At 43.2% G+C, this 21,315-nt stretch overlaps 1 protein-coding gene across 1 annotated transcript in view; it reads left to right on the top strand.

The window, feature by feature from the left end:
- BEND5 (BEN domain containing 5) overlaps positions 1-21,315 on the top strand; it is an 885,907-nt gene that overhangs the window by 685,210 nt on the left and 179,382 nt on the right. Inside the window, exon 8 of the mRNA XM_032118194.1 lies at positions 17,311-17,425. Coding sequence (XP_031974085.1) covers positions 17,311-17,425 — 115 coding nt within the window. The remainder of the gene's footprint in view (positions 1-17,310; positions 17,426-21,315) is intronic.

Raw genomic sequence — 21,315 nt, 5'->3', positions numbered from 1 at the left:
AGGGTGTGGATGGGGACTGTGCATGGGCTGGGTGTTGCTGTCTGCAACAGCAGAGAAATCCCCAGAACCCTGGAGACCTGAGCTGGCCCCAAGGGAGGAGTTGTGTCATCTGTGGCTGTTGAGGGGCTGAGACATCTCTCCCCACCAACAGCAGATGTTGCTGTCCCACCTCTTCCATTCAATCTGCAGCAGCAGGAACAGAAAGTTGGCCTGGTCAGGCAGGCTCACCCCTCGCCAGCCCGGCCCTGTGTGCTCATCTTCCTGTCCCAGTAGGAGGAGTGGATCAGCACTAACTCCTTGTCCCTGGGACAACAAGGTCAGCTCTGCCTGTGCAGCTAAGAAATGTCAAGTGACTTTGGTTTGGTTTGCCCTTTGCCCAGAGCACGCCTTTGACTACCTCTGCTTAACTAATCCTCTTTGCAGTAATCACAGGGCTAAAGGAGCCCTTGGTCTTCAAGGGGGAGAATTGAGAAAGGTTTCACTGTACAACAGCAGGCAAATTTGTTTTGTCTCCATGGGAGATTGCCCAATTAATGTCTTGAACATCCTGGTTTTGTAATGTTTCTTGACTGCTCATACTTTTGGATAACATCGGCGTAAAGATCATTTCCTTCCAGCCCTACCAACCTGCCTCTAGGGCAAAGCACATCATATTTGTACACACTGTGGCACTTTGCTGATGTCTGAGGCTAGGAAAAAGAGAAAATATTGATTCACCTGGACTTCATGATCACTTGGCTTTCACTGATATGGCCTGTTTTTCCCACTAGAGATTGCAGCCTGAGTGGATTCTGAAGGTGCCTATCCACATCTGCCTGGTTATCAGGGCTTTTTTCTGTGTTTATTGCTCTGTATGGCCATGGGCAGCAAGTTCTGCACTTTTAGGGAGCAGTATTACCCCTAGGTACTGGATCTTCTCTGGGCCAGGGCATGAAATAAATATGAAAAACTCAGGCCAAAGATGTAAAAACCGCAGGAAGTTTGGGGTTGTCTTTAGCTCTCATTTGCATGGTGCTGTTGGTAATGGCAAGGAAAGGGCTCTGATAAGTGACCATTGTTGCCATCAAGGAATCAAAGTTGAGACGAGCCCTTTCAGCCAGTGCAGCAGTGTGTAAGAGCTGTGCTGATCAAGCTGCAGGTGAGGATTCACAATTAGGAATCTCTTCTAGTTTTTATACTTTAAGCCCTTGCCGTTCCCCTTCAGCAGTGTCCCAGCTCTTCCTCACAACTGATACTAATCTTGCTGGTCTGTTGTTTCCAGCTTTGTCTTCTGACCCTTTGTTCTTTGCCTGCCCTGGCTAGGTTCAGCTGAATTGATTTGTTTTGTTTTGTTTTTTTCTTTTCAGTCCTTTTGTCTCCGAGGTGCCCTGCACTTTCCTTCCTGCTCCATGTGCTTTGCTCTGAGGAGCCAGCATTCATGTGTGACTGGGACTTGGCCACTGCAAACTTTCCTTTGACAGAGGGCACTCGGATTAAATTTTCCCTGTGTCCCTGCACAGATTGCTCACGTGCTCCTCGGGTGCCTGTTGCATTGTGTACTTGTTTATAAGAGCCATGTCACCCTGACTTCTCCAGCTTACAGAGAAAAGGATGTAAATCTTGTTTGGAGGGCAAGAAGAAGGGACTTGGGATGAAAGCAGGCTTCTGCCCCAGACAACAGTCCTTTAGAGGTTGGCTCTGCTCTTTCAATGCAGTCTGGCTTCTCTGGGCTTTGAGGATGGAGAGAAAGGGTAATGGGGCACATTCATTACCAATCCTGCTTAATTTTAAGAGGAAATGTAGGCACAAGTTGTTTTGCTGGGACCCTAATGCAGGGGCAAACTTCTATTAAGCACTTTGTAGGCAGGAGGGATAAATTTTAGGGGAGCTTTGAGCAGTGGCAAAGAGCCCTCTAAAAAGTCACTCTCCCCAGGAAGGTTGGTTCCTTAGTGACTGATGTCACCCCTAAGTGGCAATTTCCAGATGTGCCCTATAATGTTAGTTCAAGGGTCAAATTTCTTATTACATGTTCAGCAAATGGTAACACGCTCCTTGTATCTGTGCCCTGACTTGGAGGTTATGGTTTTAGTCTTTGCTGCTGCTAAATGTAAAAGATAATTGGGGATGGATGAAAAGCAATTAATTTGTATTTTTTTTTTCTAATGCCACTGGTTTTCAAAGAGTGCTTTATTATAAATTTCATACAACCCCACTTATTTTTCTCCTCTTTGCTCTTTCTGTCTTTTTTTTTCTTATTTCCCTACATTTTTGTCACCTTATCACTGATGGAAAAAAACGTGGTGGGGAAGGGTAAGAACAAAATAAGGCAAAGATCTGTGGTCAGGTAAAAAAAGAGGAGAGGAAAAGTCTGTAGGTCTTCTTATGTGAAAGTTTGTTTGAAATTATCAAAGTTTACTTCAAGATTTTTAGCCAGTGGTACAGTGGGTAGGCAAAACATCACAAAGATGGATGTGCTTTATATTACTGGCAAGCATAAGCCACATCTTTGGGTGACTACAGAACAGCTGTGACACAATGACAACAGGGCAAGTGCTGGTTCACCACGGCCTCCACCTACCCAAAAGGAGCATCAGTGAGTGTTTTCAATTTTCATAGTTATTAAAGTTTGACTGCTGTGGTGGCTTTGGTATGACACTGATCAGCTTGGTGTCCTGTTCCCTGACAAACACTTGTGCTTGGTGTCATAACAGCAAAGAGAGAACAGCAAGGTGCCCAATTCCCTGGTACAGGAGAAGCCATTCAGCCTCGCTGAGCTTTATCTGCCTTCCATCAAATGGGACATGATCTGTCACAGAGTCAGGAGCAGAGCTGAAAAATGCTGTGACCCAACCTCGGCCCAGGTGCCGTCTTCTAAAAGCTGTGTGTGTCGCTCATTCCTTGGGAGAAGCAGGGAACAGAGCTGGAAACCTGTTGGAACTGCTCCCCTAATTCCCTGCGGGAGGGTTGCCTGCCCTGGAGACAGCAGATCACTGGGATCTCAGTTTGCCCACGGTGTTCTGTGGCCCCTCTCCCTTCTGAAGTCTGGATCCTTCATGCAGTAAAAGGGACTGTTTATTGAAGTTAAATTTACCTTTAAGATCTTAAAATTCAATCTGACTGTTCAAAGGAGAAAGTGAGACAGTCCTCGCCCCTGGTTACACATGAACTCTCATTTTTCTTCCTGGCAATGTTCCTAATGGCCAAGGATATGAGGGAAAGTAGCACCTTGACATCAGCTGGTGTGGTCACAGTGCTGCCAGAGTTTAAACCCATCATTGCAAAGTGCTTGGGGACAGCTTCTGTCTGGGGCTTGCTGGCACTTGAGATTTCATTTGCATCTGAGGCAGACTGTGAATGTAGAGTGCAATAGAACATTTCTCTAGCAATTCTTATTCTGGAACAAGAGCATCTTATTCCTTCTTAGTTTAATATGCTTCAAAGTAGATTTTGCAATAAGACTGTCTCCAAACAGAATTCTTTAGGAAATGGTGGGGATTTTTATCTGCTTCTTCCTAAAACAGCAACAACAAACCCCGTCCATCCTTGGAGAACTCCTGAAATTGGTATCCTTCTGACTTTTCTCCCTCATGCTCCCCAGATGGAAACATGTACTTCTATACCCTCCTGGAGAATTTCACCTCTTCACAAGGAGAGATGTCAGTTGCTTGTGGTGGCCCTACTCATGTGGGGAAATATTGCTGATTATTTCCTTTCCAGCACTAATTACCATCACCTTTAGGATCTGCAATGCAGCTTTGTTTTCACAGCAAAATTTTCTCTGGAGCAGAGGAAGGGCCATATTTTGCTGCTTAACAGCCAGGAGCACATCTGCACTGACAGAGAGTGACCCTAATTTATTTCTGTGGAGCTTTTTCTTGCCTGGATGTCACGCAGTGTAAATAAAAGAACAGATCCGTCTCCACTGACGAGGGGCAGAGCAGAGCTTTTGCAATTTCTTTCTTCATGTAGAGACATGGCCATTTTTTTTTATTCTTCTATAAGACAAAAAAATAAACCACAGGGAAAAAAGCTTTTTCCTGCTGGAGCCTAGTGCACACAGATATCCAACAAGTCCCCTCCAGTACTACTGAAAGCAACTTGCAGATACACAACTTTCATCTCTGAGTCAAGGGGAGGAAGTTCAGATGCAGCCAGCATTTTCTTGGCCATCAGATCTTCCCTGAGGATTTGGTTTTTGTTTAATTAGTCACTCCTTTTATCTTTGGGGATTTTTTTGGTTTTTGTGTTTGTTTTTTTTGTTGTTGTTGTTTTTGTTTTTTGCTTTTTTTTCTTTTTTTCTTTTTCTCTAGTCACCCAGAAGCAGCTCAGGTGTTGCATACAGTCCTTGCTTTACTTGCCTGTCGAGACTGAAGGGACAGACTTTGCTGTGCAAATGGATTTCTGTGTTTCATTTCAGTTTTAACTATCCTTTGACACTGATGACAACAGCTCAGCCTCTCCTGCCTTGATACCTTCTGTCAAGAGGGAAATGGATGCAGATCTACTTTAGTCTGGTTTTGCTTATGTAGTACTTTTGGATTTCTTTGAGGAGCAAACCCAGAGCAAGCAGGACGCTCCCACTGGCTTCAGGGGACAGTTATCCACCTCTCAGGAAGTTGATGCCACTCAGCAGTGAAGCTTTCTCATGCCCAGAAGGTGACCACAGCAAAGTGTAAAACAGCTCTTTATTGAATTAACAGGATTCTTTCTCAGATTCTGGAATCTGATGGTTGTCCACCTTGGAGGTGCTGCCTTACTGGTGTCCCTAGCCTTGCATTGTGCCCGCAGACTTTGTGCCCTCGCAGGTGCCTTTGCCTCACTGGGAAGAGGTGAAACTGCCTTGTACCTTTTCAGTAGATTTGAACGGAAGGACAGGAAAATCCTATGAAAGTGAAGCAGTATAACCTGCAAACCCAATAAAGTGGAAATCAATGAAGCAGCCAAAAAGAGCCATTACAGCTGGCTTAGTGTAAGTTCTCGTGTATCAAGAGTTACAAAGTGATCACGTCGTTCGTCCCCACAGGGGAAATGAAGGCAAATGGCTGTGCAGGTTCCTGCCAGACTGAGCTGTCAGCTGCCATTGGATGAACGTATGGATGTGCCACGTATGAATGGCAAAGCCACATCTCCAGCAGAAGTGGACAGCTGGGGTTCAGTCCTGAGGAGGGGACACCTCAGCTGTTCTCTTTAGCTGAGTGGATTAAAGTTCTGAGCTGAAGCACAAGAAAGAGTTTCTTTCCCACATCCCAGTTTTGTTCTGAGTCCTGTACCTGTATCCTCTGGAGATCCAGAGCAGTAGGGGCACCACATCAGCCGTGGGGACACCCCATGTGCTCTTGCTCCTTTCCTGAAATATGTGTTCCACTTTCATCCTGGCAGTGGGTGGCACCAGCAGTCTGTCCTGCTGAGGAGCCCACTTGTGATGTGGCCAGGAGCAAATGTCTACAGCTCATTAAAAGTAAAGGTAAATTAATAGAGATACCCCCAGTGTACTCTCCCACCCCCCTACAGGTGAAGGGAACTGGAAAGGATAGTTGTGAATGAGTGATGTTCTGCAGGGCCCCTCTGCTCTCTGTGTGTGCCTGCCTCATCCAAGCCTATTGCCTCTGGGTCTTTGCTTGGCTGAGCAACATGTTTGCAGATGCTGGAAACCATTTTTAGAATGTGTTTAAAAATACATATTTTTCATTTCTTCCCTCGTATTATTTATGTAATGCCCTTTTCCTTTTTCACTGTGTATTAGATTTTCATATGTAAATGTATTCTCCGTCTGCCTCCAGAGAAATCCACCTTCTGCCTTCTCAGCTTACAGCACATTCTTTGCTTGGGCTAATCTATCTATCTTCTGACTTCTGTAGTTCTTGTTGCGACCACAGTTAATGCTCTGAGACTCAGAGCACAGTGTAGCTGCTGCTTGTGTTTGCTGTGCCTGCACAGCAGCACTCTGTGGCAGGTCCAAGGATAAAACTAGTCTATCCCCCCACTCCCAGTGCCCACCTTTGGTGAACCAAGCACACTGAAATCCCAAAGTTCCTGATTCCCAAAGAAAGGCACTGCTACCAGGTTATGAAAAGGTTACTCTGGCCATACAGGAAGTGCTCAGAGTCCTGGGGAAACAATTCAACAAAAGGCTTGGAAGGAGAAGGTTCATCTTCTTTGGCTATTCCTTGTGACTTTTAGTGGATTCCCAAGTAGAATTAAGACTGCTTAGTCCTCCTTGTGTCCATCAAAGTGTATTTTTATCACTTTTATAGCTCTGCTGGGAATCTTTTCCCCAGTGCAGGCAACTTTGGAAAATTTACACTTGTGGTGCAGCCTTCTTGTTGGCCCTGGAAAGGTTTCTGACCTCCACGTCTCCAGTTGTCATAATAGGGAAGAAAGCAGTCATCTTCCAGGCCCTGGGGAACTCAGCCTGGTCCTGGGTAAAGCAGCAACACTGTAATGATGCAGCTTCTCTTTTTCCCTTGCAAGACCCTTACAGCTCTAAATAGAAAACTGGAGAATGAAGTGATTTTCTGTTTCTGGTTTTTACCTCCTTGCTGGTGCTGTGTGAGCTGTTGGTGGACGGCTGAAACTCCCTTTCAGGGCGCAGTGAAAAGCCTGGTGTTTCGTGAGTCGATAAGGATAGCAGGAAACAGTGCAAGGATGCCTGAGTTAATTCTACCAGGGTACATGCCTGCTTGACTCTGGCTCATGAATTCTGGATTTTACTCCCCTTGTGTTTATTTTTCCCCTCTTTGCAATCAAGCCTCTGTTCTGTCTCTTGTCTTGCACATCAGGGAAGATGGAATCTTCTGCATATTACTGTTCAACTCTAAGGCTGAAACTATAGCTGTGTTTAGCATTAGTTAATTCCGTAAAAATTGAGGGCCATAACGCAGTGAATATTTTTCGAGCTGTCTGGGGGACTCACACTCGTGGGAAGGATGGACTTTGAATAATAACGACCAAGCACATCATATTCTGAGGTAACATCTTGAGAATGATTCTGATAAGTCCCAAGCAATTCATTAATGAAACGAGATCATCTGATCCTTGCAGTGTTTCTCCAGGAGCCCTTTTGTTTTTTCCCAGGAGGAAAAGAGGCATTATCCAGGGGGTATTGGTAGTCTAATTCTGATGCAAAGAGAACTCCAAGCTCCTTACAGCATATTAAGAAAATTTAAGAAAGGAAAGCCAGCCAACAAAGCCACTCACACAGTCTGTGCTGTGCACTGAATTTAGGAACCCTTTGGGCAATCCTGCAGCAGCAGCTATGTGCTCCCACCAATCCCTTCTCTCTTTGTCAGCCTGACAGGTTCTTTCAACTCAATTCCACAGGTCTTTGCTGTTGCATCTTCTGCTGGAGAACTGCACAGCTGCCCCTGGGCCTGGGGAGATTAGTTTGTGGTTTAACAAGTGACATCAGCCATCGGGGTAATTAAGGGCTGAGGTATGGGCTCTTCACTGCAGAGGGCAGGAGACAGACTGCTTCCCTCTGTGCAGGTTTGCACTTTTTACCAGACAAATCCAGCCCTGGCCTCATTCTGCTCTTCTGTACTAGTCTAGTCCTTTGAAGCTTGTGGGTATCCCACGGCTGCAAGGAGCAGGAGAGGCAGAAACCATGAAATAAAGGGAGAGATGAACCCGATGTTCCAGCTGGGCTCGTGGTGCTGCTGGAGAGAGCACGAGCCCCACGCACTCAGAGCTGCAGTGGAATGAGGGAAATGGTGCCACTAACACCCTACTGCTGCTCTGAACACGTGTTCAAGCAGCCTGCTGCTGCTATAAACACCCAACTTGAATCGAGTGGGTTTTTTCATTGTTCTATGTCTTTTCCTGAAGACTGAAAAGATCCACAATGCAATTCAATAGCATCAAAATGAGTCCTGAGGCCATAAGTTGCTGGGTCCAACAAATAAGAGGAAGGGTCCAACTGTTTGGTTCCTTGGGGTCTTCAGCTGTTAAGCTGCCAAAGCATCAGAACAAGTCTTAAGGCATGTTAGAAGACAGTTTTATCAGAACAAGATTACATAAACATGACCTAAGTCATCCTTTGTAACAAGATTATTTGTGTGGTCTCATCATCTACTAAAGTCTGCTTAGTAAAGTTATCTTTTTTCAGGCTCTTCAGACTGGATCAGGCTTAGGGTAGAGTAAAGTAGCTAGAGAATTTTAAAGTAGCAACTACACTTGTCCTCACAAAATGCTTAATTGTCTCTTTTTTTTTTTTTTTGGCTGACAATTTTAACAGGCAAAATTAAAAGCAACATTTTACTCTCTCCAGGTAATCCTGTGAGGTTTTGCGAGCACTTGGTTTGTGGAACACTTTCGGTGCTCCTTGACTTTGTTTGGAAGAAAAAAACCAGCAGAAGTGAGAGTGCTCAAGGCTGCAGTTCTGAACTGACCAGCAGCACTGGTTGTCTCTGTCACCAAAAGTCTTTCCATGTTGACCTCTACAGGGCTAATTTTTAGAAAGTGCTTGTCTTTAGGGAAGAGTGGGCTGGAGATGGCCTGTCAGTGGCACAAATCTTGCTAGTGACAGCTGAGTGAGAACAGAAAAGTTTCAGAATTTTACTCAACACCTAGCATTTTGTGGCCACTTGCCATGTTTCCAGGTGCAGTCGGCTCCAATGAGCTTTCATGAGTTTGTTTGGAAAATCCATCTGCTGGGTTTGGCCCCAGAGATGCCAGTTTTGCTGCCCTGAAAATCTGGCCATTGCTATCTCAAGCTGAACACTAAAATAGCAGACTCTGGTAGCAACTTGCCAAAAATCAGCAGTGCTAGAGACCAAGATCAGGCATTCTGGCTCCTGGTCCCACATCCCAGTCACTGGGAATGCCAACTTTAATTATGTTTTACTGGCAATGTATATCTATATCTTTTCAGCACTGAACTGGGATGTTGTGCTCCAGCCAAGCACCAGCAGTCACATATCCTTCAAAGCAGATGTGAATCTTTTTATGAGGAAAGAGCAACAGCTCATAAAAATACATAGGAAATCCCAAACACTCATCACTTAGCAACTTTCTACACTGAACTGATTGTACTTGTAGACTGTTGATTTTTGGCTGACTATTCCAGTCACATCCATTTCACTACATATTCTCCCTGTTTGAAATGCATCTGGAGCGTCAGAGTTGGGAACACTTTGGTGTTCTGAGGCCTTGTTTGCATGGTTTAAATGTAGAAGTTTCACAAAAATAGTAGGATAGTGCACATAAAAGGCAGTGGTGTGAATGTACCTCCTTTCTGTGGAATATCCATGATAAATTTGAAGGTTTCCATCCCAGTCAGGCCTGTCCAATCAGCAGACACATGAAAATGGGAAACAAGGTCTGCCTGTGGTATCATATGGTCCATCTTCTTACCCACTAGTCCCAGAATGTTTTACCATGGCACAGTTTTCCCAAACCTTCATGGAAGTTGCAATCTTAATAGATGTCAGATGTCATTTGAGGCTGTAATGGCAGAAGTGTCTCCTGTATCCTTACAATGGTGTGAGAAGGATTTTTATCACTATATAATTCTGGAAAGCAGTTGAAATGTTTGGGTACCAGAACGGTCAGAGTCTTATTTCATCGTAGCACAACAGGCACTCACTGTCCCCACACCCTGTCACCTGCTGATGTGTTTAGAGAGGGCTGCCACACACTTGTGGTCCTCCACCAGAGACTTCAGTCCCCTCAGTTAGATCATGACATGCAAAAGAAGAGATCTGGGAAACCTGGAGGGGTGGAGGTGTTGGCTGGGATGTCCCGACTGACAGAGCAGTTTCCTCTCTCATACTGAGAGAACCCATCTGGGAGGTTCCTGACTGCTGTTCCCACTGCTTCACATGGATTTATGTTCCAGCCACACCAAATTCCAGATTAATTTTTTTGTGGAACACTGTGCTAACTGGAGGAGGGAGGGAATGATCAGGAATGATGGGGTTTTTTGAATCTTCTTTAAATCAATTACTGTCTGTGCTTACCATGCACATTAAAACTGGAGAAAATCCACTGTGCCTTGCTCTGCCATTTGAACTATTTGTTGCCAGTCATTCTCAATTCCTTTGTGTGCAGCCCCTCCAGCAGAAGCATGGTTTTCTCTGGAGCTGACATTAGCACTGTTCCCCTGGGCTGGCAAAATGCGGTGAGGATTGTGTTCCCTGGGAGACTGGCTGTTTTCCATTTATTTCACTGCTCTGGAAACAGGCCTAGCTGTAATGGCCTAACATATCTTAAAATGGGAAAATTACTAATTCAAGTCAGTGAGCATATTTTCATTTTAAAAGAGTAACAAATTAAATAAACTCCCTGCATTTTGCATTTGAGACCTCAGTGCTTCATCTGCTGTAATCTAATTCACCCATTCATTTCCTGCACATTCATTTTATCCCATTATTTGAGATTTCCTTTGCTTTTAATCCTGTGTTTTGAAGAGACCAAGAGTTACAGCAGAGAATAGACGAGAGACTAAATGGTAAATAAAAGAACAAACATGCTGTAATATAGCTTGATGTGTTTCTAATCAATCTGCTTATTGTAGCTGGATCCTTAGGTGTGCAACATTTCTGTCTCAAGTTGATTAAAACTTCTTTAAAAATAGGTGAAGTGGGGCTCTGTGTACAATTCACAAGGTACTCACTGTTGGTTTAGTTTTTGGTTGGTTTTTTTTGTTGTTGTTGGGTTTTATTTTTACTATAGCAATGATGGTTGCAGGTTTAAAAAAAACTGAAATGACCATGGGGACCTAAAGACTTTTTTTGGGGTGCTTTCAACCAACCAAACTCATGCAATGAGATCTCAGTTAGCACTGAAATATTTACCTCTCTAGCTGGGGACAAATTGCTATGTGATCAAAAGGTTTGGTACTCCAAGAGAATCAATCAGCCCTTCTCTTTCTGTGCCCTTCAGAAATAATGTAACCAGGGATGTCCTTCCTAGAGCTGTCTCACCTGCCTTGGTTGGCTCTGATGTATTTTGTCGTGGGCAATTATTGTTTAGTTGCTGTCTCCCTTGAGAGCTCCTGTCCACAGGAACCACGGGGGAAAATTGTTCTCTTCTCTGCATTTTCAAAAAGCTTGATTGTTTTTCATCATGTGGCACCCGCAGGCCTGTGCAGGTCCCCTCTGAGCCTTTCCTGGGGGAAGTTTAAATGAAGTCTGAACATCAGCAGAGGAAGCAGGAGAAGAGTCTGACCTGAAAAGTAGGGTCTGATGGATGCTCACTAAGGTTTTGCACAAGGTGCTGCATCCCTCTGAGAGCAAGCACACTCGCCCTCATTTCCCTTGCACTTGGGTGTGCTGAGGATGGCCAGAGAGGGGGTTCAGGGTAAGCAGACACTGTTCTGGACCTTCCCAGTCTCCTTGATTGCAGAAACTACTCAGAGAGAGGCATATGCACGCAGATATACATCAGGTTTGGCATTCAGAAACTGATGACATAATTCAGGCATCAAATTTTCCTTCAACACCCTAAGCAGGTGCCTGTTTCAGTTTTGCAGTGCTTCTTCACCAGCCATATTAGGTTTTCTAATTTTGATGAAATAAACCTTGGTTTTGCTATGGATTCCAAAGGGACCTTTGGAAAGAAAAAGCAACCTATTAATAAAGCATTCAAAATCTAGATATTCTTTCATAGATGTATATTCATTCATATATATATGTATATTCTTTCATATATATATAGTATTCCTGTGTTCACCCTTGTTCACCCCTTCCCCTGCCCAAGAAACATGTTTCTAAAAAAGTGTGAAATACTACAAATAGAGCACTTTTGGGTTTGCCAGTCTGTTTTTCCACATTAGGAGGAGGAGCAGAACTGTAAAAAGGGACAGAGTCAGCATCCATGATGGTCCCGTGCATATGGACCCCTCTGTGATGATCTTTTGTAGGAATAATTTTGGTGATAGCATGATGTTAGATCATATCAATAATCTCACTATGAGTCAGCTCTGCTCCTTTATCACCCTTCACATGCTTTTACACTTTTCCTTGTTGTTGTGCTGAATATGGAAGCACTTCAAGCTAAGGCATTATTGGACCATTCCTGCCTGCTGGGCTCTGCTGGGGGCTGCACTGAAGGAGCAGATGTGCTTTCTCTGGAGCCCACTCTGGCACAGCATTGCTGTGACCTGTGCTGGCAGGGTTCAGTGGGAGTGTGACCCCTTTCCCACCACGCTGGGGTGGAAAAGAGGATCCATCTGTCTTTTTCATGTTTTGTTGTTTTGGATGATGGTTCTTTCCTGCAGTCCCATGAGAGAGGGGAGAGGCTGAACAGATGAGGGCCCTGTTGCTGAAGGAGAGTCACTTCACAGGCAAATGGTGACACAGTGATGACTTGCTGTCATTTATTCTATGAGTTGTACGTGTTCTTTGGAGATGGAATATTCTAACTGCTTGGCCATTATCACCTGATGTTTTTATTCACTGTCACACTAAAGAAAACTTCTTTAAAAAGCCGAATCCTATATTTTTGCTTTCTTACTCTCCACTAAAACATAACTCTGGTGTCATTCACATTGGATTTAGTCTCCTTTAAGAGTATATTTCAATAGTTTCATATGAGCATAAGAATTTGGGACTCCTTTCCATTTGTTTTTCAGTGAATATATCCTATGGCTGTTAGAGCCCAATTGTCACATTCCCTTTAACCTGCAGGCTGTGGTGAGCTGGCTGACTGAAGGATACCAGCAGCTCCTCAGCATTAGAAATGGGTCTGAAAACATAAATCACTTCTGTCTTGGCATATACTAGATACAGTGCAGGGTATGTTTGCATTAGCAGTTGCCATATTGCATTAGGATCTGTGCTGATTAGATTTTCACTAATAGGACCAGGGCAAACGTATTATATGGTTGCACAATTAAATATATTGTCAGACTGAGGGTGAAAGGATGGAGTAATGGAAAAAACAGGGGATAAGACAGGCTTTTCTTTGGAAGGAGCAAATGTGGAGAGGTCATGTTAGAGCCAGCAGGAAGTTTAAACAGAGTTTAAGGAGGTCGATTGAGGAAATGTCTTGACAGAACAGTGGAAACGACATGTTATGGAAGAGGGAATGATTAACTTGCTTGACAAGAACCAGCAGACAATTTGAGCTGGATTGGGGTGGGTGCAGAGATGCCACAGGACCTAACGTTGGAGCAGAGGAGAGGTGCTGAGCTGCAGAAGGCAAGAGAAATTTGAAAAAGTGGATTCAGCCTTGAGAAAGAATAATGATAAGGAAGTGACTCAGAGTAGAAGGGGGTTGGTCCAGATTTGGTGCCGTTTTGGTGAAACTGGGTTTACCAAGAAAGCAGTTTTTCAACAGTCTGACATTTTCAAGTCAATGTGGCTGGGTCTCTAGTACTTGTAGTTGTTGAGTATTGTTTTCCCTTTTCCTTGTTTTCAGTTCTTTCCTCGCTTTCACTTGCAACTATCAAAAGGTCCTTGAAGTTAATGTAAAGACTTTGGTGGATTTTTAGTGGACTATGAATAAGCCTCTTCTTGTGTCATGGCTGAATGCTGATTTCTGAGCTATTCTAGTTCCAGGCAGTATCTATAATTGCATGTTATTATTTGAAATATAAAGATTTTAATTGCTTTCCAGAAAGCTTGAGAGGAAAATAATCCATATTGTTTTGCTTCTTTTAATTGGAGAACTTTTCCACACTGTAAAGTGTCTCAGTAGGCCCATTCCATCAGGTTCTCCATTTTATTTTGAAGTTTCTTGAAGAGTTAATACTTCATTATTGGGCTTTTTCCTTGATCTCTAGCCACAGAGGTTTGTTTTTTTAAATAATGCTTATTTTTCATATCTGATATGACTGATTCAGATTGGATTATTTCCTTTGACCCAAACTGGGGCTGTAGTTCGAAGATCCAACCAATCTGTGGGCAGCCCTTTTTTCTTTAATAGCAGACTAATTGGCAGACCAATTAATCTGCTCATCTGTGAAAAGAAAATTTATAGCAATAAGTAGTTCTATTTCCAGAAGTCATTCTCTAAAGTAACATTACAGTGGCCTTGTTTACTTCATGCCCTGCAACATGATCCAGTGCTTCAACAGTCGCACAGGTCAATTAGTGGACAAATTAAGCAATTATTAGCCACTAACAAGGGTGACTGGCATCATTACCCTTCCTGTTTACCAGCAAACTGTTATTTTAATACAAAGATCAACAAATAAATTAGGGCATCTGTTGTATTGCCATGTCTGCCTTGAAGTAAATGATATTAAATGGGCTTAGGTTGCTGCCAAATTCTTAACCCTGGCCTAATGAGATACACTGATATGTCTCTTGCTGATTACAGAAGCTGTAAAATTTAGTTTGTATTGATTTATTAACAGGAGGACCGAGTTCTCTACAATGGTATCTTTTTTTTTTAGTAGTCTGAATCTGTCTTTTTATTTTAAACATTATTGATCCAGACTGTTTCAGACAGTCCAGAACTGTTGGGTTCCTCTGAAAGACGAAGCTATTTCCTTATTGTGTCGATTATTTGGATACTCACAATAATTTTAAGGTGAGGTTTCTATATGTAAATGTATGCTTTTATCTGATGCTTCTCTCATGCTCCTGCTGCTACTTCCAGGTTAGAATTCTGAGAGTTATTTTTAACTCTTCCTTTGCATTTTTATATTGGGGTAAGGCTTCTTCAGGCTTAATTGACTGTCTCCTCAGTAAGAAAATCAAGTAAACCTCTTTTTGATGGGTAACTTGGCTGCAGCAGCCCTGGTAGATTGGTGTGCCTGGGGAAATGCTGCGTCTTGTTTGACACCAAGCTCTGGGTGTCAAAGGTCAGGCTCCTTTAGTTGGGTGCAGCAGGGAATCAGGCAGAGCAGAGCCTCACCCATTGCATGTTTATGTGCAGCCTTCCACACCACAGCATGCTCTCCTTGGTCAGGGAGTAGTAATTGCCTGTTGAAGCTGAAAACTGCAGCTTCCTGTTGCCAAGATGCTCCTGCCAAGATCTGTGAGTGAGGCTGCATCAATAACAGGGGCAAAATGAGCAGAAGCTGGACAAGCCTCTTCACTGGCACAGTGACAGCCACAGCAAAGCCCTGAGAGTCTGGGCTCTTGTGTCACACTGAATGAAGAGCAGTCCTCTTACCCCAGAGGTATTCACAGTCCTCCCTGCTGCATGAGGAGCTGTGGCATGTGCCTGCCTGGTGCTCTGCCAAGGCCTTTGGTGAAGCGATGATCCACAATGCACACGATGCGATATTTATGCTGGCTTTATTTCAGCTTGAAGGGTCTTACTCAACCAAGGATAAAATTTGTTCTGGACACACTGATTTCTGAATAATTAACTCCTCCAAAACACAAACTGATGTGATGTTTGAGTCTAGTTGAATCTAGTTGCAATCTCTTTCAAACTAAAACCAGCACGGTGTCTTGACAAACCACAGACCGAGCGAGGGGTTGTTTCCCTTTAAGTGATTTGGAGCCCTCCAGGTGTGCATATTGTGGATTATGTTTCACACACTGCCAGGAAACAGTCAGAGCAGCAGTTTAACATAGCTAAGCTTTTCGTGTTTGCATACAGTTAGGAAATCTGGTTATTCAGGATCCAACTGCGTCCCCGTCGTTCCTTCGTGTTCTTGCTGTTGGGTAATGAGCAGAAGTCACAACACCAGCCAAAAAAGCAGATCGGTGTTCGGTTTCCTTCATTGAGAGGAGGTAATTGCAGGAACGTTTCCTGAGCAATATAATTATGTATATGCTAATTTTCCTCAGAAATTCAGGTTTAGTTTCTTCTCAAGTGGAAGACCTGGTTACAGAAAGTTCCTCTCTCCTCTTCAGGATAAGTCACTGAGACATGAAAAATTGCTGATGTTTAGAGTCAACTATACCTTGATAATCTCAGACATTTCAGAAGCCTCATTTTTCTCCACGTGCCTAAGCAAATTAGAATTCATTTCAACAGCAGCATAGGTTCAGATTTACTGGTATTTGAAATACAAAGTGGGCCTCAAGAAATTAGCTAAATGAAGCAGTTGTGCAGAATGTGAGATTTTGGTCTCATCTTTAATGTATGTTTCAGCCAAGCTGTAAACAAGTGCATTTAACCTGGCATGAACACGGGGTTTAGGGGTGTTTTTTAATACTTTGATTGAATCACAAAAAATCAGGTCTGAAGTCAGCTAGCTAGCCCAGGCCATCTCTTCTATGCTGAATTGTTGCTTGTTACAGCTATTCCCTAAGGCTTTACCCTGTCCAGTGTTAAATATTTCTGATGATGGGATTCCACTCTTACCCTGGAGAGACAATTCCACACTCTAATAGAGCTCACCATTAGTGAAATTTTACTGATGAGCAGCCTTAATTTTTCTCTGCTTAATTTTATCCTGTTACTAGACCGTAGTGATTGATTTATTCTGGGGAAATTCAGTAAATGGTTCCTGCTTCACAGGATGGACCTTACAATAAATAGCAAATTGTCATGACCTGTCTGTGGGTGTCCTGAGATTACACAGGAACTCAATTTATCTCAACATTAATTCCCTGGAAGCTATTTCTGTCAGTACCAACTCAGTGAGGGATAAGCAGTGAATTTAACTGCCAGATTCCTGTCTCCTGCCCCAGCAGCAGCCCTGGGCTGAGGCAATGTTTAGTGGCTCCCCAAGCACGAGGCCAAGAGGAAGGAGCTCTTGCAGGCTCTGGTGTGCTCTGATGCACCCAAAGGAAGGGCATTTAGGATCTGCTTCCCCGTCACTTGCCACATTAAAGAAGTTGATGAGCTGGAGTTAGTTACTCCTGTTTTTTAGGACTGTAAAATAAGTGATGAATATGTCCTTATAAATTCCAGTCCACCAGAGGCACAATATCCCTGTGCCCAGTGCAGATATTATGTAACTCTCCCAATTTTTGTGAGGCATTTTACATCTCTCTATACATGCAGATGATCTGAAACCTGTGTTCACATGTCAGGGGTAGATCTGGGTGTATGCTGAAATGAATTTGAGGTGGCTCTGCTCAACAAATTGCCTCTCACAAGGTGAGCTGCAGTGTGAGCAGGCGGTCTGTGTGAGGTATCTTCATTTCTCCTCTTAGGAGGAGAAAGGTTTGGTTATCATGGCTCAGCTGATGAGCAGTAACTTCTCCCTCTGTGGAAACTCAGCGGTGTCTGGTAATGCAGCCATGGTGTACTTGCATTCTGAGGACAGATTAAGGTATTTCTCCTTAAAGTTCTTGGAGTTTTAAGCAGGTGGCAGGTGCTACATGATTGTAAGTGGTTTGCTCTGTTGAAGCAGGAGCAGTGCCAGGAGGAATCATCATTCTAATCTTTTATATGTGAAATTTCAAGTAGATCTCTGGAAATCATTGATGTCATGGACACCTCCCCTTCAAACTCTTTTTTTTTCATTTTTTTTCTCAGGTATAATCGATTTCCTCGTGAGCCACCATCCAATTGCAAAAGTACTCAGAGACCATGTGGTCTTCAAGATTGCTCCCATGCTCAATCCTGATGGAGTTTACCTAGGAAATTACAGGTATGGTGTGGGGAATGAATCTGTGTATTGTTATGTCTGCCTTAAACAAAACCTTGCACTGTTTTGTCCTTGAATCTCATATGGCTTGTTTCAATCAATTCCTCTTACACTGGAGATTCTCACGTGGCCATGTGCTTCCTGAAATTCCCACCTAGGGAAGGGGCAAATAGAAAATTTGTTTGCTTCAGAAGGTAGAGAGCAACTCTCCAAGACAGCAGGGTGTCTGCTCTGCAAACCTCCTCTAGGTGTGGGAGTTAATGTCAGCTTAGAGTTAGACCTTAGCTGTGTTTTATGCACTCATTATGCTGTTCATCAGCCTCTATGTAAATGTGTCAGTCAATCACAGCTCCCTTAAACTACCCAGATCATCCATTAAAGTCACAGATTTCACTCTCTTATTGTACTGTAATAGATAGGGATACATGGAATGGAATAATCATTCCACCCTATGCTAATTTAGCTGCATTTTAGTATCTGAATTACTACTTTACCACCTCCTCTGTTGAGATCGTATTCAGATAATCTTTTGTTTTCTCTAAAATTGTTTGCTCTTAATGCATTTATTTACAAAATAAATATGCTGCTGGAGGTGATAATGAAAAGCAGTTGATTACTTGATGATTTGTTTGTGGGGGCAATTACATGTACCACACAGGTCTCTGGAGAAGCCCCTGAGAAATGAAATATACTGCCTGTGGTTTTGCTTACAGTGCAAGACTAAATAACACAATTCACTTTGTAGCCAGGCTACCTTGAGCTTTGATCTAATTAGGTATTGCATTGCTAAGCAGAATAAGGCTGGGTTATTGTATGGGTGAGGAGACCACTGAGGAAGAAGACAGAAGGTGCAGAAGATGGGGCTGCTGGCAGTTCCTTGTTGAGGAAACAGCCTCAAGTTGTGCCAGGGGAGTTTTAGGTTAAGTATTAGGAAAAAATTCTTTATGGAAAGGGTGGTCAGGCATTGGAACAGGCTGCCCAAGGCAGTCCTTGGAATCAGTGTCCCTGGAAGTAATCAAAAAAATGTGTGGATGTGGTGCTTCGGCACAGGGTTTAGCAGAGCTGAGTTAATGGTTGGACTCAGTGGTTTTAGAGGTCTTTTCAGCATTTAGGATTCTATGACCTGTGTTCCTTATCCTTCCTTTTCTTTGCTAATTGCTAAACTGAAGCAGCAGGGAGTTGTGGGTGTGATTTCAGCAGTGGTTCTACGTGTTCTAAGTGAAACTTCTGAGAACAAGTGGTGTCCTTCCAGCTGCAGTGATACTCACTCAGCTCTTGGCAATCCCAAATCAGACAGTGATACTGCAGTGGTGGTGTCTGACAGCACCAGGAACTTATCAGAATTTGTCACCACACAGCAATAAACCCCCCAAATGGCTCTAGCATCTGATACTACATCACTTTCCTTTCTTCCAGGTGCCTTGCACATAAGCAAACTGCAGTTGCAATTAAGCAGCTTTTGTTTTCCCCATAAGTTCACTTGCCCTGTAGGGCTTTTTCCTTTGCACTTTTATAGTTTTTGCCCTGTAGGTTTTTCCCCTGCACTGTTATCTATAGTTTTTGAGAGATGTGCAGCTTTATAGGCATTCATATGGCTCAGAACTTGAAAAGCCTTTTGGGAACCCAGGTAGTAGGAAAGGGCATGTGAATTAATTTGGAATTGCTGAGCCTGATGTTGTACTCTTGGTTTAACTTGCCATGATATGCAGGATTTTCAACCCTCCTGAACTAAAGAGAATTTTAATGAGGTAGTTGAAAAAACATTTGATTTTCTTGCAATTCTTCACTGTATTTACAAATGGCCTAATGTAACTAATAACTTTAAAACGAGGATAATAAGCAAAATGTTACCTATTATCTTGAGAAGAATATTAAAAAGCCTAGTAATGTGCCAGCATTGCAGCTAACTAGTGCTGAGTGAATAATTTACAGCAAACACTTTATTTCCTGCTCATACAAAATGCACAAGCACATCACAATTTATTTACTTGAATTTACTGGATGAATTTCCAAAAAAATCTCTAAGGATCACTTGCTTGTATTTGAAAATTTGACTCTGAGGCTTCTCAGTGATTGGCTAGATAACTCTGCTTCATCTCCTTTGGTCTTTGTTCAGATTAGCACATAAATAGAACTTTCAGAAGTCTTCCACATAGTGGGGTCTAACACAGAACTGTTGGCTGGGGACACCCCCCTGCTTTTGCAAACAGGGGTGCCACATGCAGCAAGAGCAGTTTTAGGCATTTGAACTTCTCCTTGCTGTTATCTCCCTCTTTCTCAAAGCAGCAGCTGGTGACTATTTCTTTGGTTCATTGAAGGTTCACATTCAGAGCTATGCAAGCTAAGATAATGAAATGGGTAATTAAACCTCATGCTTGAGTTTGTAAATTGATCTCCTGCCAGTGTGAGAGAGGTTTTTCTTTTACCCCGCCAGTGCACAGCCTTGCACAACTGGCACTGTCAGATGCACTTGGCTGTCCTCTGAAATCCCAGGCACAGTGGGCACCCTGAACAGCCTGAGTGTGTCAGCAGCTCTTGGAGAAGGGATGGGATGGACAGCTTCTCCTGACATCAGAACAGGAACCAACCAGTCACTAAGCCAGGGTGATAGGCTAAGAGGTGGCTGGTGAGGTTTTCTCCATTGCCATTTTTGGGGGTGCAGGACTTTCAACAAGGGTGTGAGTCCTATGCTCTCCTCCAAAATCCTCCTTCATTTGTTGTTGTGAACTGAGGTTTAGGAGTTTAAGCCAAATCTGCAACGATGCCACCAAGAATTTCCTGTTTTCTACAAAGTGTTGCTCATTCTCAAGAGAACAGACAAAATAGGTTGTGTCTCTGACTTGGATGTGGTGAACTGTTCATCACCAGCAATAAGTGAGTTTAGTACTGCAACTATAAAGCACAGACTCATCTGTGAGGAAAGTTGTTTATGTGTTGCATGTACATTCAAGTGGATCTAAAAGAAATGGTCATGGAAATGAATGTCAGAGCTCAGTGTTTCAGGGTACATGGAAACGGATGCTAAACTTTACTGATTTATTCAAGTTTATTCAAGAGTTGAAGAATTTGTGGACCTATAAAATTAGGAATGAAAAGACAAAATGCCTTGTGGGATGTACAGATTGATTAAGCAGCTCTTTTAATTCAGAATGTTTGGAAAGTCTACACACAATTTGAACAAAAGTTTTTGTGGGTTTTTTTTTTCCACTCTCTTTTCAGTGGAAAAAAAAACCCCTCCAAGTCTTTTTCTTGCTGCATGGATATACCCAGCTCCTCCTGAAATACAGAATAATGACAGGTACCTGTCACTGTGGCCAAGGATGTAGAGTCTCCCAAAACAGGAAGACAGGCTGCACCCTTTTCTTGAAGTCTTTAAAGCCTGATATTATTACACTTCTAAGCTTTGCAGTTACAGTGTGTAGATGTTATGGTGCATGGGCTCGTTAATTAAATTGCCCAGGCAGAGGCCGTTGGTTGACCCAGCTAAAATACAGAGTCTTCAGCATAATCTGGCCTCATTTCTAGCTGGCAACTTGTCCTCAGCTCTCACCCGAATAGAAAGACCCCTTTTGCTGGGGGTAGCACATGACTCGATCTTTAGCTTTAGTTTGAAAGAACGTGGCACAAAACTAAAAATATTTGTGAGTTTCTCCATAGCACTAACCTCACCCTCTCTGATGGATTAAACTGTGAAACAGCTTCAGGAAATAAAGGAAAACTAGTGCAGGGAAGAGAGATTTCTTGACTTTTCTCCCTCTGTTTGCAGTACAGCATTATCATATTGCTGTCCCCAGGGACGAGGGGGTAGACTAAGGGGGGAAAAAAGTGTTCTTGATTTAAAAGCTGTGCATCCCCAGGCTTGGCCTGAACTTTCCTTTATCGAGAGCTTGTTC

This window comes from Corvus moneduloides, chromosome 9 (genome assembly GCF_009650955.1).
Source record: "Corvus moneduloides isolate bCorMon1 chromosome 9, bCorMon1.pri, whole genome shotgun sequence".
NCBI classification, from domain to species: domain Eukaryota; kingdom Metazoa; phylum Chordata; class Aves; order Passeriformes; family Corvidae; genus Corvus; species Corvus moneduloides.
The sequence above is the reverse complement of the archived record's forward strand: the minus strand, read 5'-3'. Positions and strand labels throughout refer to the sequence as shown.